Raw genomic sequence first — 23,907 nt, 5'->3', positions numbered from 1 at the left:
GCACATCATCATCTGCAAATCTATCACTAGAGTGTTAATGATAAATTGTAATTATTTCACCTCTTTGGCCTATTTATTGCTTTACCTCCCTACTCTTCTACATTTGCCCAGACTGTACATAGATTTTTTTATATTGTGTTAATGACTGTACGTTTATTTACGTGTAACTCTGTGTTTTTGTTTTTGTCGCACTGCTTTGCTTTATCTTGGCCAGGTCGCAGTTGTAAATGAGAACTTGTTCTCAACTGGCTTACCTGGTTAAATAAAGGTGAAGCAAATAAAAATACAAATAGTCACTTTAATAACTCTACCTACATGTACCTCAATTACCTCGACACCGGTGCCCCCGCACATTGACTCGGTACAGGTACCCCCTGTATATAGCCTCCACATTGGCTCTGTACCATAACACCCTGTATATAGCCTCCACATTGACTCTGTACCGTAACACCCTGTATATATAGCCTCCACATTGACTCTGTACCGGTACCCCCTGTATATAGACTCCACATTGACTCTGTACCGGTACCCCCTGTATATAGCCTCAACATTGACTCAGTACCGTAACACCCTGTATATAGCCTCCACATTGACTCAGTACCGTAACATCCTGTATATAGCCTCCACATTGACTCAGTACCGTAACACCCTGTATATAGCCCCGCTATTGTTTTTTTTATGCTGCTCTTTAATTATTTGTTATTCTTATCCCTTGCTTTAAAAAAAAAATAAACTGCATTGTTGGTTAAGGGCTTGTTAGTAAGAATTTCACTGTAAGGTCTACACCTGTCTACACATGTAGTAGGCACATGTGACAATTTGATTTGTACAATTTGATTTGAATAAAATACTTATTTTTCATGAAGTATTTTGGGTTGACATCTAGTTTTTGGTTTAAATCTGATTGAACTACTGACCAGTTATCGAAATGCTACTCAATTAATAAACATAAATCTATATAAACATGCGCATAGTGTTTGTGGGCATCATTACAGTTATTCAAATTGGAGTAATATTATTTTTTCATCAGGTTTTGCCTGGTTCAGCTTAGCACTCTTGGCAAACAACAGCTGGCAGAGTGCACCAAAGCGGCTTTGGGTCTCGTGGCATACTGTACCCAGTCAACACGCTGGGCTCGGGCCTATTCCGTTTGAGACTCGGGGGACTCAGCATGGACTCGGACTCAGAGTAGCTTAATGCCGGCCGAGCTCTTCCCAAGTCCGGCAGATCATATTACTATGGGCTATGGCTAATGGTACTCGGGCTGAGTCAACTTCAGCTTATCTATCCCGATTAAAATTTTCAGGAGTAGGGTCATTTGAGGTTTTTATTCGGCAGGTGATGTAATACCAAAGAAATTTGATATATTTCACTTCCTAGTCATCAAATTTGCTAGATCATTAAAAGCAAAAATGTGTGACAGTCTCTGCAGTCCTATAGCTATCAAAGATGGTCCCTAATTTAGAGAATCTCTGATGCTATAAATGCTTTCACTTTTACTACATCTTGCTGTGTGTGTTGGCTGCACATTTTGTATGTTGCACTGAATGTTGTTTCGATGTTTGATTATGACCAACTCAATTATGACTAACTAAATAACACGTAGGCCTGTCTTTCATTTCAAAATCATACTATAATCCACCAGGATTTACAAAACCCAATTTTTATCGCATTTATTTCCATCAATAATATGTCCAAAATTATAGCACCTGAATTTGATCCTGAAAATATGACTATTATATTTTCCTTTAAAGATTTTAAGCAATTAACATAAAGTGTGCAGTAATCTAATTTTAATTTCAGTATCTAAATAAGGAGGTAGGCATATCAGTTCCAGATAAAACTAGGATTTGAATATGTGCTTCACACTCAGCAATAGATCTCTGTGCACAGGCAGTCTGCTTGCTCGAGCGCATCAGTCAACAGTCCATACTGCAGTTGGGACAGAGCGGTCAACAGTCCATACTGCAGTTGGGACAGAGCAGTCAACACTCCATACTGCAGTTGGGACAGAGCGGTCAACACTCCATACTGCAGTTGGGACAGAGCAGTCAACACTCTATACTGCGGTTGGGACAGAGCACTGGGGATGCTACCCAAAAACAGAGCTGGAAAATGTCAGTTTCTCAAAATTTACACAAAACATTTGAAAAGATTTGACTGCTAAGTGGTAGTCAGTGTTCTCCTGCACTGTTTTACTTTTGTAAGTAAAGCAGTGGTTTGTTCGGTAGAAGAATGTCAAGGAAATATTTGCTAGCTAGCTAATGTTAGCTCTATGGCTAATCCTCCATGGACATTGTAAATTCTCATTTTTACCTGTTGTAGCCATTGGTTTTAGCTAGGTAGCTAACGTTTTGACATTTTGATATCTGTTTAATTAATGACAGTAAATGTGTGTGAGAGAGAGAGATGATACCTTTAGAAAACATTGTAATGTCAACATTGTCATGCTAGCTGTATGTGTGCATTCTGTGTGAGAGAGAGAGGGGGGAGAAATTATCAATCATTTATAGGAAGATTGTCATCATGTCAACATGCTAGCTGTGTGTGTGTGAGAGAGAGAGAAAGAGATTGAGAGAGAGATGGTTGATAAATACACATATAGGAAACATTAATATTGTTTGTGCGTGTGTGTGTGTAAGAGAGACATTGTGAGCTAGCCTAATTCTTGAAATGTGGAACCCCCCCCAACATGGGTGTGAATTTGTTCCTGATTCATCAGGGATCGTTGTATTTTTGTGTATCTTGTATTTGACAGTACAACACATTTTGTCTGTCCCTGCTCCCCCTCAACACTAATTCTAACGTTACAACTCTCAACTGCCTTACTCAATTCTTGATTCTCTTCTTTTGCAGGAATCTTCTAACTTGGATGGAAGGAAGGAGGATGGAACAAAAGGGAAGGAGAAGTTATCCAGCCTGCTGACTAAGAAATGGAAATAGGCTCTCTATCTTTCTGTCTATGTTTTGCTATCTCTCTCTGTATGTCTGCAGAGTCAACATAGTCAATGACAAGTTTTTCATATTCTAGAGAAAACAGACCATTTCCAATGCGTTTCGTTTTGTGGATTGGCACGTATTTCAGACATACACAGAGTGAACAAAACATTAAGAACACCTGCTCTTTCCATGACAAAGACAGACCAGGTGAGAGCGATGATCCCTTATTGATGTCACTTGTTAAATCCACACTCCATGCCCCGACGAATTCAGGCTGTTCAGATGTTTGGTATACTCAGTGTATATGATATTGGATTACTCCGAATATCACACATGGACATTTCCTATGGCCGGATATGGACTCATTCGATATCCTAAGACATCCTATTTTCTCTCTTCATGTTGACAAATACTGACTGTTTACAACATCGCATATCTGTGTTTTCTCAGTATTCAATATGTTAAGCTATATTAATTCCAGATAGGCCTATGTTGTCTTGGCTGAGGTCCATATCAGGATCTTGATATACTTTTTGATATGGTGAAAATAAGGACGATATCAGATGCATTTGAGTTTTCCGCACATGATCAATAACTCGACAAATATGAAATACATATTTATTTGATGTAAAAATCTTTCCCTCAGGATATCATACATGATATGGCCGGATATTGACTCATTAGATATCCTGAGATAGGCCTATGTGGACATCTTATTTTCTCTATGATGAAAAATACAGTTGGCCTATATAGTGTATTTTCTCAGCACATACAATTCATATGCTCTTGCCTGAGGTCCATATCAGGATCTTGATTTGCTTTTTGATATGCTAAATAAGGACAGTTTCTGATGCTTATTGAGGACATGCTCAATAATTTGACAAATATTAAATCCATGTCATTCTTTCATACACTAGCTATAATTTTTGTATTCACTCTGCATAAAGGTGCACACAAACTAAAATCACTGTAACTGGTAGCCTAGCAACAATAATCAAGTATTTTCTGCGGTTGAGTTCCATCAGTCATTTTTTAATTTGGGGCGCCACAATGAGTGTGTAAATGGTGTGTGATCAAACTGACAACTGGAGTAACAAAGTGTGAAGCTGTTCAAAAACTACCTGAAGGAAGTTTATAGTAAGTAGCTATAACATTTGAGATGTTATATTTAACTCAGTAACTAGAATCAAGAACGTTAGCTAATCAAAAATATGAAATAACATATGGAATCATGTAGTAACCAAAAAAGTGTTTAACAAATATATTTGATATTCTTCAAAATAGCCACCCTTTGCCTTGACAGCATATTTTCAAGCATGGTGGTAGCTGCATCATTTTATGTGTATGCTTGTCATCGGCAAGGACTATGGAGTTTTTTAGGATTTAAATAAAATGTAATACAGCTAAGCACAGTTAAAATCCTACAGGAAAACCTGGTTCATTCTACTTGTCAACAAACACTGGGAGACAAATTCACCTTTCAGCAGGACAATAAACCTAAATCACAAGACCAAATATACACTGGAGTTGCTAACCAAGACGACATTGAATGTCGATGACAGCATGTGTTTCCTTGCAGGTAACCATGGTTGACAGAGGAAGAACAATGATTCCAAGCACCACCCTCCTTTTGAGGCTTCCAGTCTGTTATTCAAACTCAATCAGCATGACAGAGTGATTTCCAGTCTTGTCCTTGTCAACACTCACGCCTGTGTTAACGAGAGAGTCACTGACATGTCAGCTGGTCCTTTTGTGGCAGGGCTGAAATGCAGTGGAAATGTTTTTGGGGGATTCAGTTAATTTGCATGGCAAAGAGGGACTTTGCAATTAATCGGATCACTCTTCATAACATTCTGGAGTATATGCAAATTGCCATCATACAAATTGAGGCAGCAGACTTTGTGAAAATGTATATTTGTGCCATTCTCAAAACTTTTGGCCACGACTGTATAGGGAGGAGGTTAGAGACCTGGCAGTGTGGTGCCAGGACAACAACCTCTCCCTCAACATGAGCAAAATAAAAGAACAAGCCCGTGGACTACAGGAAAAGGAGGGTCAAACACTCCCCAATTCACCAACAATCTCATGGTCCAAACACACCAAGAAAGTAATTAGGAGGGCATGACAACGCCTTTTCCCCCTCGGGACACTGAAGAGATTTGGCATGGGTCCCCAGATCCTCAAAAGGTTTGACAGCTACTCCATCAAGAGCATCCTAACCGGTTGCATCACCGCCTGGTGTGGCAACTTATGGCATCAGACCATAAGGCATCACTGGGGCCAAGCTTCCTGCCATCCAGGACCAAATACTATGCAGAGTCAGAGGAAGACCCAAAATAATTGTCTAAGAGTCCAGTCACCCAAGTTATAGACTGTTCTCTTTGCTACCGCAAGCCAAACGGTACCGGAGTGCCAAGTCTAGGTCCCAAGGTTCCTTAACTGCTTCTTCACCAAAGCCATAAGACTGCTGAACAATTAATCAAATGACCACCCGGACTATTTGCATTGACCCCCCCCAACCCCCCCTCTGTTTTTACACTGCTGCTACTCGCTGTTTATTATCAAAGCATAGTCACTTTACCCCTACCTACATGTACAAATTACCTCAACTAACCTGTACCACCACACATCGACTCAGTACCAGTACCCCTGTATATAGCCTGACTAACCTGTACCACCACACATCGACTCAGTACCAGTACCCCTGTATATAGCCTGACTAACCTGTACCACCACACATCGACTCAGTACCAGTACCCCTGTATATAGCCTGACTAACCTGTACCACCACACATCGACTCAGTACCAGTACCCCTGTATATAGCCTGACTAACCTGTACCACCACACATCGACTCAGTACCAGTACCCCTGTATATAGCCTGACTAACCTGTACCACCACACATCGACTCAGTACCAGTACCCCTGTATATAGCCTGACTAACCTGTACCACCACACATCGACTCAGTACCAGTACCCCTGTATATAGCCTGACTAACCTGTACCACCACACATCGACTCAGTACCAGTACCCCTGTATATAGCCTGACTAACCTGTACCACCACACATCGACTCAGTACCAGTACCCCTGTATATAGCCTGACTAACCTGTACCACCACACATCGACTCAGTACCAGTACCCCTGTATATAGCCTGACTAACCTGTACCACCACACATCGACTCAGTACCAGTACCCCTGTATATAGCCTGACTAACCTGTACCACCACACATCGACTCAGTACCAGTACCCCTGTATATAGCCTGACTAACCTGTACCACCACACATCGACTCAGTACCAGTACCCCTGTATATAGCCTGACTAACCTGTACCACCACACATCGACTCAGTACCAGTACCCCTGTATATAGCCTGACTAACCTGTACCACCACACATCGACTCAGTACCAGTACCCCTGTATATAGCCTGACTAACCTGTACCACCACACATCGACTCAGTACCAGTACCCCTGTATATAGCCTGACTAACCTGTACCACCACACATCGACTCAGTACCAGTACCCCTGTATATAGCCTGACTAACCTGTACCACCACACATCGACTCAGTACCAGTACCCCTGTATATAGCCTGACTAACCTGTACCACCACACATCGACTCAGTACCAGTACCCCTGTATATAGCCTGACTAACCTGTACCACCACACATCGACTCAGTACCAGTACCCCTGTATATAGCCTGACTAACCTGTACCACCACACATCGACTCAGTACCAGTACCCCTGTATATAGCCTGACTAACCTGTACCACCACACATCGACTCAGTACCAGTACCCCTGTATATAGCCTGACTAACCTGTACCACCACACATCGACTCAGTACCAGTACCCCTGTATATAGCCTGACTAACCTGTACCACCACACATCGACTCAGTACCAGTACCCCTGTATATAGCCTGACTAACCTGTACCACCACACATCGACTCAGTACCAGTACCCCTGTATATAGCCTGACTAACCTGTACCACCACACATCGACTCAGTACCAGTACCCCTGTATATAGCCTGACTAACCTGTACCACCACACATCGACTCAGTACCAGTACCCCTGTATATAGCCTCGTTATTGTTTATTTATTGTGTTACTTTTCTTTTTTTACTGTAGTTAATTTCCTAATTATTTTCTTAACCAACAATGCAGGTTTACAAAAAAATAAAGTTAAGGGCTTGTAAGTTACCTTGAAATGCTAAGGTCTGACAAATACAATTTGATCAAGGTGTGCAAAGCTCTTTGAGACTTACCCAAAAAGACTCCAAGCTGTAATCGCTGCCAAAGGTGTTTCTAACATGTATCAACTCGCTAATCAAGACATTAGTGTTTTATTTTTCATTCATTTTTAATTCTCACATTTTTCTTTGACAGAGTATTTTGTGTAGATGGATGACAATTTACAATTAAATCCATTTTAATCCCACTTTATAACACAAAATGTGGCAAAAGTCAAGGGGTGTGAATACTCACTGAAGGCACTGTACGTACATGAAGACATGGTAAAGTAACTAGGCATCAGAATATAATAACAGTGCTACAATAAAGAACAGTAGCAACAACATATGATTAGTGTACAAGTGTGTGTTTGTGTCGGTATGTGTTTGAGCATATGAATGTGAAGATGGAATTGAGGGACATGCTCAAGCACGCTCTCTCAAACACACACAAATGTAGTGCATTTCTTTTGACCAGAAAGCTATGGGCTATATAGTTTCCTACTCTAAAGGGAATAGGATGCCATTTGGGACACAACCTAGGATGGAGATGAATGAGGGGAAGTATCTGCTTCATCTCATTTAATCCCTCAGTTTTAACGAGGGGAAACTGCTAATCACCTTCACTCGCTTCCAAATACTCAGACATTTCACTGTTAAGGTGACACATTTCTCAGCATTTGGAGAACAGTAAGAACAGAACATAAGTTCTAATGGGGGCAGGCTGTCAATTCTGGAGGTGGGAGGGAGGGAGATGGGGTTTGCGCTAAAGTTAGACTTGCATCCTCTTACCTCAAAGTAAAATTTCTACAATCAGAGTTTCCCTCGCTCTCTGTTAGCTTCTGAAGGAAATCAAACGAACCAGACAACGACCATTTAGAGGTGAGGGCCGCAGAAGAATGGTTTGTTGCAGACAATACTGCTGTAACTATTGGAAAACTTCTGTGAGGCCCTACTGAGTGAGTCAGAGAAATACTGTGATGACATTCACAAATGAATCCTGTTGCTAGCACTACTTCTTCGCCCTCGGACCACGGTGAACAGAAGAGCAAACAGAAGATAATAAAATATGCAGCCTCTCTAGGACAAAGGAAGCAGAATTTGAGAAGGCTTTTGTATTGCTAAAACTAAACCTTTCCGGCATGTAGAATTCACCTGATACTCCCCGGCATCAGCGGTATGTGTTGGTTTTTAACAATGTAGAAATATTTTCCTGTTGCGTTATATCATAACCATTCACCACAGCACCACCAGGAGGAAACATTACCGAGTTCTGTTTCTCACACAGTGATGTTCTGAAGCTGTTCAACCAGAAAGTCCCAGCAGGTGGCACCAAGTACAAATATCAACTGTCTTTCCTGTTGTTTATTTAGAAAGGGTAAAAATCACATGGAAGATATTGAGGTACTTCAGTTTATTGTATTAATTAAAAGCATAAGGCACAGAGCATTATACTAACAATGAAACATTTAACACTAATATACTAACTGTAAATGCATAACTGTACTTCCAATGGGCTTAAATATATGATATATACAATGACAATCACATCAAAAATATATGCAAATATATTGTTTGAGGGCATAGAATGAAATTATCTGCGTGTATATGCAATGTATTCAATCTAGAGACTAAAATGTCAGAAATTAAACTCCTACAAAGAAAGGCCACGGGTCGTGGGGATATAATTACTGTAGGAGAGTGATTTGCCTAGCAACCTCTAAGTTTCAAGCTGTCAGCCTGGACAAGAGAAGAGGCAGTCCATATAGGCTACATCATTCGTTCGTTTCATTAGGCTAACATTTACAATTGTGGTCTCAGATCGCTTGTTGAGTGCTTGGATACGAGGGCATCAACTTTAAAACGAACATAAACTTTGAAGCCTTCATAAACCCTATATAAGGGCCACATAGAACCTTCACAAATGATTCCATACACTAAGCATACGTCTATGTGTAGCAGCAAGGGTGGAGGTTTGAGGGGCTTGCGGGTAGTTTCATTCAAAGACGGCTCTTCCAGCGGAACTGGGGGGTGTATTTCTACCGAGACGAGGGGTTCCCTATGGAAAGAGGGTGGATGCACACACACCATATGCACACGATTAGTTGGTATGGAACAGATGTACATCATTTTATAGAATAGGTATATAAAAACGAACCGATCTATAGATATTGCGTGTTACCAACCCCGGCCTGGCATTTGGAGAAGTTGACATGGGCATAGAGCAGCACTGCTATGTCTTTATGTCCAGCCTCAAGAGCTATGGACAGGGCCGTGCTCTCATCCTGCATACACACAGACAAACAGGGCACAAACAGTGAATCAGACAAACAAAGACACTAACACAGTGATAGTCTGCTACGGTGAGTGACAAACACACACACAGTAACTCACGCTGTCACTCAAGGTGGCGTTACAGCCTGGCTTGGCCAGGAGCAGCCTGACTATCTCAGCGTGGCCGTGTTCGCTGGCACACATTAGAGCTGTAGAGCCCTCATCATCCTGAAGGTTGACCTCTGCCCCCTTGGCCAGCAGGGCCCGCACCATGTCCATCCTGCCATGGCTCACTGCCAGCATCAGGGCTGTCTGACCAGCCTGGGGGTCAAGGGTTAGAGGTCAGCAGTAAGAGGTCAGAGACAAAAAGATGGACTCAAAGAGATGGCCACTCGGGAGCTTGAAGTCGACACACTCAGCCAGTGACCAGACAAGCTCGGACTTAACTTGTCAAAGCTTAAACCCCCCCTCCCCCGCATACCTCTGGCCCTCCACATACCTGGCTGGCCTTGGCATTAACATCTCCTTTAATGAAGAGCTCCTCCACCACCTCCATGTCCTCTGGGGCCTCCACAGCAGCCAGGGCAGCCAGCATGATGGGGGTATATCCTGCTTTGTTCTGCTTGTTCACGTTACACACATCTTGAATGGAAGCCAAAGAAGAAAGGTGACAAAACAATGGCACAGAATTAAAAATAACACTACGGGTAGCTCAGTTAAAACTCTGACCAGATTGCGGGGATACTCTGAAAGAAGTATAGAACAAGAAGGCCCGCACACTGTTAAAGCTCCCAATTCACTGCTTTGTCAGGTCAACCAAACAAACTGAGTACTCACATCCCAGAATATACACATTTCACCTCACATGACCACCACAAACTTTTATATACTTTGAAAGAACACATTTTAGATTAATGTACTCAACAGAACATCATATGAGTGAGAGGTTTAAATGGAAGTCAGGTTCAGGTCTGAGTCAGAATCAGTACCTGCCAGCAGCATCCTCTTTACGACGGTGAAGTTGGAGTGGGACACGCTGTAGTGGAGTGCTGTGTTACCGTTACCGTCTGCCAAGTTGGCTACGTGTCTCTGCACGGCTGGAGAAACTGACCGGAACGCCGTTAAATAGTCCCCCACCACAGCCGGAGCAGCTGACTTCTGACTGGACACACGGAACCACTCGTGCTGCAGCATGTTCAGGCAGGACCGCTGAGGGTGGGACACAGGATAATACATTCTAAGCAGGACGTCAACCAACATGTATGGGCACACAAACATTTATGACATACACACACTCCTTGTAGAGACCTACATTGGGTGAATTTGTTCTAGCTCGCCTGGACAGGCAGAGATTTCACTTCAGAACCAATGGCATGGTCTAAATGTCCAAACCCTGCAAACCAGGGTGAGCTAAAACAAATGCAGCCAAACAAAGACACACTGTCAAGCCTTCGTGTTTTTAATTCGGAAAAAGCACAAACAGGCGTTGTTGTCTGTCAGGACGAACACGCAGTACTGTAATTTAGCAACCCTCCATCATGCAGTGTGTGCAGAGAATTTTGAACAGTGAATTACCAAAGACATATTGTAATTATAGGGACATTACTGAATGAAAATAAACATAATCAGCCAATACTTCAGTTCCTTTGACCTCACCAAACCCTCTTCCTTAGGGGGAAGACTGACTGACTGCCGATGGCAGTTACAGATCATCCACGACTTCCCTCTCACCACAAAAATAACTATTACAGGGGACTAGTGCCCAGGGCATTTTGAGTGGTCTTCAGAACATTAGGTATGGTTAGGACTAGGAACAGTGGTGAAGGGTATCACATGGTTGGTCTAGCACAGGGCAGTTCAATGTCAGTCCTGGAGGGCCGAAACACTTCTGGATATCATCCTGTTCTTGTAATATGGGAATAATTCTGACCTCAGTCTCTCTATCCCTGCTCTTCTTTCTCCCCTGGGGTGTATTCATTATACCAACTGTTGCAAAACGTTACTTACAGAAGCAACCAGAACAAAATGGGGGGAGGGACCTACAGTACCTGAATTTGTCAAGTAGAAATTTTAGTTGCAAAACGTTCCATTTTGAAAATGTTTGGACTAATCACTACATCTCTGCTCTTCTTTCTCCTTCTGTTTTCTATCACTCAACCAGTCACTATGACAAGATAAAAAGCAGATGATGTGGAACACATATGGTGGCGTCAGAGTTAGTTTGGTTTCAAGAGGCATAAAGGACGTAAACCAAGACAGAGCTAGATGTTGTTGTCTGGGTGGAACACAGAGAGAGAGGGTGTCTATGTAACTCATACACAACCAGGCCTTGAAGTCCCTGCCCAGAAACACTACCAGACGGCAGAAAATTACAGGAGTCGGCACATTCCTCAGTTATACATGTCACAAATGAAATATTTTTTCCTCTAGTTTAGATTCCAAGACATCGAGTTGACCTCGTGCCAACATTTTATATGGTTTCATAAATTCTTGTATGATGAAGCAAAGGGACACAGGCAATTAGATAGCTCCTAAAGTCACAATTGTAGTCATTAACCAGTAATGTTCATGACCATTCCCATACATTCTTGTTAACAGACAAACAAAAACACATTCATACATACGCACTTCCATTCAGTCTACTTGTGCCACTGGCCTCTGTTTAGCAGTACTCACCAGTTCTCTGCTGGATAAAATCTGGTCGTCACTCAGATGGGTCTTCAGTGCATGGCAAGCAGACAGCATCTTCTCACTCAACTGAAAACTGTAGGGATAGGACCTAGTTATTTGATACACTAATTGCACAATAACTATATGCCTTGAACAAGCTGGAGAATAATTCCCAGAGTGCGATGCAAACTTATTGATGGCTGATGCTCCCTGAGGGGATTAGTGAAGTACATTCCCTAAAACCACTACCATATTCACCTCTCCTGTATCTCCGTCCTCCCATGGCCACTACATTCTCTGTTGGCCACCCCTTTGTTCCCGCCCGTTCGGCTCCGATCCTGGAGGCCACAGACCTCCCTCCACCTCCCGTTCCCGTTCTTCTCTTCTTCTTCAGAGCTGGATGGTTCACTAGTTGACATGGACTCACACCTGCAGCCAATACCCTCAGTTATTTCAAACTTTCCTCTACTAGGCCATAGCTTACACAAACTAAATATGTTTAATCCATAATATGTAGACTTGAACCTGCAGCCAACACACAGAACTGAGATGATTTTAACCAGTGAAACATATCAGTCTGATCAGAATAAAACGAATATATATATATATATATATATATATATATATATATATATATATATATATATATATATATATATATATATATATATATATATATATATATATATATATATATATATATATATATATATATATATATATATATATATATATATATATATATATATATATATATATATATATATATACATACACACAGTACCAGCCAAAAGTTTGGACACCTGCTTATTCAAGGGTTTTTCTTTATTTTCACAATTTTCTACATTATGGAATAATAGTGAAGACATCAACACTATGAAATAACACATTGAATCATGTAATAACCAGAAAGTGTTAAACAAATCAAAATATATGCAAGATGTTTGATTCTTCAAATAAGCCAATAACACATTCTCTCAACCAGCTTCATGGGGTAGTCACCTGGAATGCATTTGAATTAACAGGTGTGCCTTGTTAAAAGTTCATTTGTGGAATTTCTTTCCTTCTTAATGTGTTTGAGCCAATCAGTTGTGTTGTGACAAGGTAGGGTTGTTATACAAAAGATAGGGCTATTTGGCAAAAGACAAAGTCCATATTATGGCAAGAACAGATCAAATAAGCAAAGATAAATGACAGTCCATCATTATTTCAAGACATGAAAGTCAGTCAATACGGAATATTTCAAGTTTCTTAAAGTGCAGTCGCTAAAACCATCAAGTGCTATAATGAAACTGGCTCTCATGAGGACCGCCACAGGAAAGGAAGACCTAGAGTTCTCTGCTGCAGAGGATAAGTTCATTAGAGTTAACTGCACCTCCAAAATTGCAGCCCAAAATAATGCTTCACAGAGTTTAAGTAACAAACACATCTCAACATCAACTGTTCAGAGGAGACTGCGTGAAACAAGCCTTCGTGGTTAAATTGCTGCAAAGAAACCACTATTAAAGCACACCAATAAGAAGAGGAGACTCCGTGAATCAGGCCTTTATGCTTGAATTGCTGCAAAGAAACCACTACTAAAGCACACCAATAAGAAGAGACTTGCTTGGGCCAAGAAACACAAGCAATGGACATTAGACTGGTGGAAATCTGTCCTTTGGTCTGATAAGTCCAAATTTGAGATTTTTGGTTCCAACCGCCGTGTCTTTGTGAGACACAGAGTAGGTGAACGGATTACCTCTGCATGTGTGGTTTCCACCGTGAAGCATGGAGGTGGTGGTGTTATGGTGCTTTGCTGGTAACACTATTGTTGATTTACTTAGAATTCAAGGCACACTTAACCAGCATGGCTACCACAGCATTCTGCAGCGATATGCCAGTCCATCTGGTTTGCGCTTAATGGGACTATCATTTATTTTTCAAAAGGACAATGACCCATAACACACCTCCAGGCTGTGTAAGGGCTATTTGACCAAGAAGGAGAGTGATGAAGTGCTGCATCAGATGACCTGGACTCCACAATCACCTGACCTCAACCCAATTGAGATGGTTTGGGTTGGACCGCAGAGTGAAGGAAAAGCCAAGTGCTCAGCATATGTGGGAACTCATTCAAGATTGTTGGAAATTCCAGGTGAAGTTGGTTGAGATAATCCCAAGTGTGTGCAAAGCTGTCAAGGCAAAGGGTGGCTACTTTGAAGAATCTAAAATATATTAATTTTATTTAACAATTTTTTGGTTACTACATGATTCCATATGTGTTATTTCATAGTTTTGATGTCTTCACTATTATTCTACAATATAGAATAGTCTAAATAAAAAAATAAAAAATCCTTGAATAAGTAGGTGTGTCCAAACTTTTGACTGGTACTGTTTTATCAGACCCTCACCCTGTGGTCACGCCCACAAACTTCAGGCTCTTCCTGGTTCCAGTGTAGCCTCCGTCACCATCTTGTTTCTTCATGATGGACCTCAGCATGTTGGCGGTCGTGGGCTGACCTGGAGGGTTAATGTTTCCCAATGAATTCTAATTTGATTGTTGTGAACCACTTGTTGTGAAGTTCTGAGAATTTGTTTAACTTATTGAATGTCTACTTCACCTAGTACTTTCTACAGAGAGTACAAACTCTCTCAAATATACAAACACTCATACATAGACATACAATTTCAGCTCCAGCCTGTCAGCCACAGAACGCTGTGTAGTGAGAGATGTGTGCTTTCCAAAACTCAGCATCCACCCAAATATTTCAATAGTAGGTCTTCCAGAGCCAATGCCAAACCAGAGAAAGAGCTATTTCCTCCTCCATGGTTCTACTGGTTCAAAGGAGGCCAGGCTTCTTCTAGGGAGCGGTCTGCCAGCAGAATGCTCCTTTAGTTTCTATTTTTCTCCCGCTCTCAACCCATCAACATTATGGAACTATTTAAAGGCACCACTGGGATACAACTGAATTCAGCCCCTTACATGCACACACAAACAAACTGACACATACCAACAAAACAAAAAAACACACCGTGCAATGCAGAGGATGTTTGGTGTTCTATGCGTAGTATCTTTTGCTTGACCTCTGACTCCTTAGTGACACACTGGCTGACCCCTGACCTTTCTGTGTTTCTCTTAGGTGAGGTGTTAGTGAACTGGCCGGGCCCTGCAATGGACTGGAACTGTACACAATCTGTACAAGGGAGACAGAGAGAAGGGAGAGAGGAAGAAATCACCCACTGAATTATTGTGTATAAAGAAAAATGTCCATGATACAAAACAATTATCCCTAGTAAATACCCAGCGCAGATGCAAACTGAGTGTAAAGACTAGACACACTATATCCATACCTGTGGATTGTGAGGGTATTGGCCTGTCCTCCGTGCCTCCCTGTATCATGGCAGAGTTGACGGGTGACATGATGAGGGTGGTGTTGTCTGACGCCGGCTGGATGAACACCTCTCCCAGCTCACTATAGCTCTCAGTCAGCAGGCCCTGCTGCTCCCTCAGCAGACACTGCATCTTCTCTATGTAGTGGTCCAGACCAGGCTCTAACTGGGATTGGCCCTGGGCCTGGTGAGAATGGGATGTCTGTGTCAGTGATGGTGGTCCTGCAAGGTCCCGTATGCGCCCCTCACCCACCCCAATCCCAATACTCCTGGTCTTGGTGGGGTCGGGGAGACAGGAAGGACCACAGGCGATGTTCCGGGTCTTCAGTCCAACCAGGAAGTTGTCGTTCACGTTGGTCATCCCGACCCCAGCGTCTCTGGTCGTTGCCTTGGTGACGGCAGCATTGGTTTGGGTTGGTTGTTCTGCGTTTCCTCCCCATGGCACGGTCGTTTCAATGCCAACGGAGCGGGTCTTAGCAACGGTCTGGATTAGCTCTAGGACCCTGCTGTTGCCAACAGCGATGTTCCGGGTGACGGTGTGCACGGTGTTGGTGTGTTTCTCCTGGGTGTTGAGCACGGTGTTGGTGCTGGAGGTGGTGTTGAACAAGCGGCAGGTGTTTGTGAAACGGGAGACCGAGCTGAGTGTTGGTGATGTGTTGGTGCGTTGGGAGGCCGTCTGAGGTGACACCATGACACCTGAATCCACCCCTCTGACTGGAGGGTCGGTTGCCATGCCGACCTCCTTTACAGCACTCATCACGTCGTCGACCGTACAGTCCCCGCTCCCCACCGACACCAACTGACACTCCCCCATCCCCCATCTTCTCGCTGCAGCCAAACTCTCCATGGTCAGATCTGTGTTGACACCTGCCTCACACACCCTCACCCCTGTTCCCACACCTTGGGTGACCATCACCACCTGTCTCCCAACACATTGGTCCTGGGTCTCCACTCTCTCTCTGACCACCCACCAAGTCATCGGTACCTCTGGTCCTGAGCTCACACTCTTCAGCTCCGGCCTACAGGACACTCCAACACTACAGCCCCACCCCTCCACCTCCAGCCTACCTCCAGCAGAGGCGTCCTGGACCTCTGTGTGGTTGCCCACCCCCAGGCTCCTGGTCTGGGCCTTGGGCCTGGCCTCCGGGGCCTCCGTGGCTGTGGAGGTGCTGTGGGTGGATGGCCTGGCGGTGGAGCCTTTATCAGCCTTGTTCCTGGCCCCGGCAGCCTGTAGCTCCAGCTTCAGCCTGCCCATCTCCGTCTGCAGGGTGGACTCCTTTACCTCTGCCTCCAACTGACACACCCTCTCCTTCAGGGCTTCTATGATTCTCTGCTGGGCATCTAGCTCCGACCCCTTATCCGCGGTGACAACGAGGTGGGCCTCAGTTACACCCGTTGCTATGCATCGTGTGTCTGTGGGCTTGGTCTTCAAGGCGATGTCCCTGTGTTGTTTTGAGGACCTGACATCTAAGATGGCATCTAAGTCTTCATCAATGCCGATGGCTACTGATTTGTGAGCTCTGCAGTTGCTGCGTAATGTGTTCTGGTTGAGGCCATGCCGTGCTTGCAAGCGACCACCCTTGATGGTCCTCTCCAAAGCCTCCATCTCAGCAGTCAGCTGCTGGAACTCCTTCAGGCCAGAGGAGGCACTGTTGTGCTCTGCCTTGTTCTCCAGCCCATCTTCAGGTTTCCCTAGAAGTTCAGAGCCCTTCCCAACCCGGAACCGACCGGCGCTGCCCGTGCTGTGGGCTCTCTTCCGGAACACGTCACTCAGCTCTTCTTGGTCCTGGTTCTTCATCCGAGAGACCAGCTGTCTCTTCTCCTCCTGGAGGACAGAGATCTTCACCTGTAGAACAGGGATGCTCCTCACCTGCGTAAAGATACATTAAAATCAGCTAATTAAAACTGACTAGCTAGCTAACTAACAGTGTGCAAACAAATCTACAAAATCATTATACTGATGTTTTTTAAACATAAATTAATACTGGGATTGAAACACACAATATCTTTTATACTTTATTTTACCACATTAAGTCAGTTTCTAGAATGAAAGATTCCCTGACCAAGATGGCTAACATTTTACACCTGATGCCAATGTCCATTCTAGTGTTCTATTTAATTCAATGCTGACCTGTTCCTCCAGCTCCTTCAGCCTCTGGATGGCCATCACCATCTGGTCCCTGACATGCTGCAGGTGCAGGGGGCTGAGGCCCGTGACTGGGGTATCCCTGCCAGAGCTCTGGGGGCTGGGTCTCAGGGACCCTCCGCTGCCCAGGGAAGAGCTGTGGTGGAGGGATAGGGGCAGGGAAAGCTCACCTTCAGCATGGGGCTTGTTGACATTTCCGCTGTTGTTCTGGTTGTAGGAACCCCAGCCGGTGAAGGCGGACAGGGAGCCACTGGAGCCCACTCCCCCGAAGCTGGCTAGGCGCCGGCGGGGATGGGGCTCAGGGTAGGGCTGGGCTGGGGTGGTGCTGGAGGTTTTCTCCTGCTCTAAGCGCCTACGGGTCTCCACCAGGGTCTTCTCCACTAGAGGGTTGAACCTGGGGGTGTACAGGGAGCGGACGGCCAGAGCAGGCTTCCCCTCTTGGGGTTTCAGAGGGACGGAGGACCCCTCCTGACTAGACGGGGTGGTGTTGCTGGTGGTAGAGGCACTGTGGGGTGGAGGAAGAGGGGGTCTCCCTCGGTTACCGGTCGACATGGCAGACTGACTCACCCGCGTGTCACCACTACTCGCCGAGGACAGGGATTCCGATGAGGTCCATGATTGGCTGGGTGTGGTGCCACTTTGCGCTTCTGCCCTGCTGTTGGTCGCCCTGAGGGGCTTCTTCCTCAGCCTATTAATGGTGGAGCCGTTCTGAATGTCGTCCACGTACTTGAGGAAGTCCAGGTCCAGCTGGTAGCCGTAAGGCGTCTCCAGATAGTAGGGGGTGGTCTCCTCAGTAGCACTGACTGACCTTCCCCTGTTACCTGGTAGAAGAGAGTTAAAGAAAATTACTATTGTTCAATTGTACATGTCCTACCATCAGGACCAGAGGAGAAGAAAGCAGGAAGTTATGTTATGGCTCTTGAATTCATGAAGAAATATTAAACAAAACATTGGGTTGGTTGATATGAGGAAATGAAAGACAGCAGGCAGGAATGTGGAAATTATCAGATTCCTGAGAGCTTTCCCTGGTATCAAACATAGGGTAGAAATCATGATTCAGTTAAATGTAGAAGACAAAGTTGTCAAACTGTATCATGTAGAACTACTGTTAGTTTGCAATAAAGATTTTGAATGCAATAGGCCTAGACATACCAGTATTTGATTTGTCATCCGATGACCTAGAACTAAAAGCATTCAATTTGAATCAATTTATTTATTAATTAATTAATTGTCTGAAGCAAGATTCTTTAGAGATATTTCTTTAGAATATAGATTAAGACATATTTGGCTAACTCTAACCAAGAATATTTGCACGTATGTTTCTTAAATTTGTAAGGCGAATAAAGGAAGATACAAGTTCAAGTAACGACAAAGTATTTTTTCAAATTTAACAGTACTGAGTGGCATCAGCCTTACCTAAATGTTGAACATAATTTTCAATCCAGTAGGCCTACATGGTATTGTTGTCCTTGGTTCTCTCCTCCCTGTATTAAGATTGTTGCCTCTCCTAACTTTTCTGACAATACCCTATCCTCTCCAGTCTTTCCAATGAGGCAAAATGAGACCGGCCAAGAGTAGACTATACCAACACAGAATGGAACGTCATTGGCTGACAGAACCCTCCAATCAGTAAGCCTCTCTACTTAGACTGGACCAACTGAACTCTATAATTACTGTGCAAGTAATTATATTGCCCAACCATTTTCTTGGCATTCATTCTATAAACTCGCTCCTTTTACAAATATTTTAGCTGCTCACTTACATAAGGATATTGACTAACTATGCATATCAGAATTCGGGTTATCAGTAGTTTACTGTCCTTCACAGCGTTACAACTCCTTCACAACCTCAGTGAATGACTAGGACACCACTTAGGTAAGGACAGAAACAACAATTGTACAATACCTTGGCCATTTCTGTAAATGTGTGTGTCTTGAGCCATTGGTACAGTTGATCCTTATGGCAAAGAAATGGTTCTGAGTCCATCCATGTGTGAAGTCCAGCTCAAGGCCTAATGTGCATCTTGGAAGACTGTCGAATAGACAGAAATATGCTTTATATTCTTCCAAGATATTATAAGATATCTTCTCCTTTTCTCACACACACAGTCAATAACAGATAAACAGTGCTTACACATATGTAACTAACAGTGCACTACTTTTGACCAGAGTAGTACACTACATATAGGGAATAGGGTGCCATTTGGGACACACAACAAGAGTTCTGTCCTATGAACCTGCTCTTTCTCACACCTTTCTAATCCAGCCAATTCCTACTGTCAACTTCTGACACTGTCCAGGTACATATGTAGTGCTGCAGTAGTGTCAACTCAATACATAATGGTGTTCAAATTCTATTTCTATGGCTGGACTCTGAAAAAACACTGGCTTAGGACCGTGAGGAATGCATGCAGCCTAGCACTTAATCAGCACATGCCAATCTGAAGCAGGTAAGGAGGGACATGTTTGGCATTGGGACTACACTTCACAACTCTAAAATTAAAAGTATGTCGAAGTCCTTATGATCCCATTCAAATCACTGCATAGTTTATGTATGGGGTGAAGCTGGCAGGGAGGGTTGATTTTGGTTGGAAACGCTCCGCTCTGCCCCATAAAAAGCTCTCTATTTGAGGACTCTGGTTAGGTCTGTTAGGTGGTGGTGAGAAGCCACCATTGGCTCCAGCTCAGAGCCAAGGCAGAACAGATGCAGCAGCAGCCTGCCTCGACCCAACCTAACCCTGCACTGCCATCTGTAGGGCTTGGAGAATAACATGTTTGGTAAGAGCTGAGCAGAATTGGCAACATTTGATTTGGCCAATCATGAAAATTAGAAAAAAAACATTCAAGCCCAAGTCACACTATTTTGTCACACAGAGTAGACAGATATGGAGATGAGTCCATGATGCAGGGCCAAACTGAGAACATCCAGGACAGTCAGAGACTGCCCCTGAGCCAAGCCAACCCTTATTGACCAAGTCCAAGACACCTGCATCAGGGCCAGGTGGCCTGAAGAACACACTCATCAACAGCTTATATTATATTTAGAAGTTCACAGGTCCTGCCATTGTTGGGTGAGGAGGCAGAATTTGGATATATGGCTGTTTGTACTGGTCCATTTCTTAAAGACATCCTCTTGGATGAAGTCAGTGAATGCAATTTGGTTCAGATTTTCCTCGGCAGACAACTGGGAGTTTAGGACATTTAACACTAAGTAGCCACAGAAAAACTCACAAGCATGCCAGAGGTCAATTATGGATTTGTCTGCTTGTGTGAGAAGGAAGCTGGCTGTGTAACTTCAGGAGAGAAGAAAAAACAAACTTGGTGTTCTATACTTGAAGTATAAACTGAGTAGTTTGGGTCTTGGATGCTGATTGCTATTACAGCATTTCAGCCGTGTGTCAAATCAAAATCAAATTTTATTTGTCACGTGCCGAATACAACAGGTGCAGACCTCAACATGAAATGGTTACTTACAAGCCCTTATCCAACAATGCAGTTAAAAAAATAGAGTTAAGAAAATATTTACAAAACAAACTAAAGTAAAAAATAAAATAATAATAAGGCTAAATACAGGGGGTACCGGTACTGAGTCAATGTGCTGGGGTAAAGGTTAGTCGAGGTTATTTGTACATGTAGGTAGGGGCAAAATGACTATGCATAGATAATAAACAGCGAGTAGCGGATTAAAGGCTCCGATACCGCTTGCCGTGCGGTAGCAGAGAGAACAGTCTATGACTTGGGTGACTGGAGTCTTTGACAATGTTTTGGGCCTTCCTCTGACATCGCCTAGTATATTAGGTACTGGATGAAAGGAAGCTTGGCCCCAGTGGTGTACTGGGCCGTACGCACTAGCCTCTGTAGCGCCTTACGTTCGGATGCTGAGCAGTTGCCATACCAGGTGGTGTTGCAACCGGTCAGGATGCTCTCGATGGTGAAGCTATATAACTTTGAGGATCTGGGGAACAATGCCAAATCTTTTCAGTCTCCTGAGGGGGAAAATGTGTTGTCCTGCCTTATTCAAGACTGTCTTGGTGTGTTTGGACAATGATAGTTCGTTGGTGATGTGGACATCAAGGAACTGGAAATCTCGACCTGCTCCACTACAGCCCCGTCGATGTTAATAGGGGCCTGTTCGGCCCTCCTTTTCTTGTCGTCCACAATTATCTCCTTTGTCTTGCTTATGTTGAGGGAGAGGTTGTTGTCCTGGCACCATAGTGCCAGGTCTCTGGCCTCCTCCCTATAGGCTGTCTCATTGTCGGTGATCAGGCCTACCACTGTTGTGATGTCCACAAACTTAATGATGGTGTTGGAGTTGTGCTTGGCCACGCAGTCGTGGGTGAACAGGGAGTACAGGAGGGGACTAAGCACGCATCCCCTGAGGGGCCCCAGTGCTGAGGATCAGCGCGGCAGATGTTGCCTAGCCTTACCACCTGGGGGCGGCATGTCAGTAAGTCCAGAATCCAGTTGCAGAGGGATGTGTTTAGTCCTAGGGTCCTCAGCTTAGTAATGAGCTTTGTGGGAAATATGGTGTTGAAAGCTGAGCATTTTATTAGTCGTATGTACGGGATACACTGTCCAACGAAATGCTCACTTGCAGGTTCCTTCAACAATGGAACAATAAGAAATAATAAAACATAAGAATACGAATTTAAGTAAATGGTTCAGTAGAATGCAATATATCTCACACACATACACACACAGTACCAGTCAAACGTTTGGACACACCTACTGATTCAAGGGGTTTTATTTATTTTTACTATTTTCTACATTGTAGAATAGTGAAGACATCAAAACTATGAAATAACAAAAGGAATCATGTAGTAATGAAAAAAAGTTACATTTTAGATTCTTGAAAGAAGCCACCCGTTGCCTTGATGACAGCTTTGCACAAACTTGGCAATATCTCAACCAGCTTCACCTGGAATGCTTTTTCAACAGTCTCGAAGGAGTTCCCACATATGCTGAGCACTTGTTGGCTGATTTTCCTTCACTCTGCAGTCCAACTCATCCCAAACCATCTCAATTGGATTGAGTTCGGGTGAGGCCAGGTCATCTGATGCAGCACTTCACCACTCTCCTTGGTCAAATAGCCCTTACACAGCCTGTTGGTGTGCTGGGTCATTGTCCTGTTGAAAAACAAATGATAGTCTCACTAAGCGCAAACCAGATGGGATAATCCATTAGAACCAAAAATAATCTCACATTTGGACTCATCAGACCAAAGGACAGATTTCCACTGGTCTAGTGTCCATTGCTCGTGTTTCTTGGTCCAAGCAAGTCTCTTCTTATCATTGGTTTCTTTGCAGCAATTCGACCACGAAGGCCTGATTCACGCAGTCTCCTCTGAACAGTTGATGTTGAGGGGTGTCTGTTACTTGATCTCTGTGAAGCATTTATTTGGCCTGCAATCTCAGGTGCAGTTAACTCTAATGAACTTATCCTCTGCAGCAGAGGAAACTCTGGGTCTTCCTTTCCTGTGGTGGTCCTCATGAGCCAGTTTCATTATAGTGCACAATGGTTTTTGCGACTGCTCTTGAAGAAACTTTCAAAGTTCTTGAAATGTTTCGTATTGACTGACCTTCATGTCTTAAAGTAATGATGGACTGTCATTTCTCTTTGGTCTTTTACGAAATAGGGCTATCATCTGTATACCACCCCTATCTTGTCACAACACAACTGATTGGCTCAAAAGCATTAAGAAGGAAAGAAATTCCACAAATTCACTTTTAAACAAGCCCCACCTGCTAATTGAAATGCATTCCAGGTGACTACCTCATGAAGCTGGTTGAGAGAATACCAAGAGTGTGCAAAGCTGTCATCAACGCAAAAGGTGGCTACTTAGTGTTAAACATATACTTTGATTTGTTTAACCCTTTCTCGGTTACTACATGATTCCATGTGTTATTTCAGGTAGAATGTCGCCGGAGGGGATGGCTTACGTTTTACGTGCTCCAACTGTGCTATTTTGTTATTTTATTTCACATTGTTTGTAACTTATTTTGAACAGAATGTTGCTGTTACCGTCTCTTCTGACCGTAAATAACTTCTGGACATCAGAACAGCGATTACTCACCTCGAACTGGAAGAGTCCAACGCGAAGGATATACTGCTTTCTTGGGAACGTGCCCAAATCCCTGTCATTTGCATTGTTGGGTTCTGAGAATATGAAATGTACTTATTCATGTCACTGAGGGAGAGCAGGTAATGTAGAACGTTTACATTATGTCAGGATATGTTATTGTTAGCCATCAGGGATCCTATGGGAGGGATCTTCT

The 23,907-nt window shown here is 43.5% G+C and overlaps 1 protein-coding gene across 2 annotated transcripts; it reads right to left on the bottom strand.

Annotated features, from left to right (window-relative positions):
* Positions 1-8,576: 8,576 nt before the first annotated feature.
* LOC139409873 (KN motif and ankyrin repeat domain-containing protein 1-like) lies at positions 8,577-19,664 on the bottom strand. 2 transcript variants are annotated; one of them, XM_071155264.1, is made up of 12 exons: positions 19,539-19,664; positions 17,619-18,454; positions 15,449-17,357; positions 15,130-15,291; positions 14,509-14,617; positions 12,380-12,550; positions 12,128-12,215; positions 10,441-10,660; positions 9,951-10,093; positions 9,572-9,772; positions 9,364-9,462; positions 8,577-9,236 (listed from the first exon to the last, which is right to left on the bottom strand). In XM_071155264.1, exons 1-12 carry the CDS (start codon positions 19,573-19,575, stop codon positions 9,174-9,176), a joined length of 4,038 nt encoding a protein of 1,345 aa, XP_071011365.1. In that variant the 5' UTR covers positions 19,576-19,664; the 3' UTR covers positions 8,577-9,173. The 2 variants fall into 2 exon arrangements, with proteins under 2 accessions (XP_071011365.1, XP_071011367.1); XM_071155266.1 differs by lacking the exon at positions 19,539-19,664 and adding an exon at positions 19,050-19,188.
* Positions 19,665-23,907: the final 4,243 nt, after the last annotated feature.

This window comes from Oncorhynchus clarkii, chromosome 5 (genome assembly GCF_045791955.1).
Source record: "Oncorhynchus clarkii lewisi isolate Uvic-CL-2024 chromosome 5, UVic_Ocla_1.0, whole genome shotgun sequence".
Classification (NCBI taxonomy): domain Eukaryota; kingdom Metazoa; phylum Chordata; class Actinopteri; order Salmoniformes; family Salmonidae; genus Oncorhynchus; species Oncorhynchus clarkii.
Note: the sequence above shows the minus strand (reverse complement) of the source record. Positions and strands in the feature narration are given on the sequence as shown.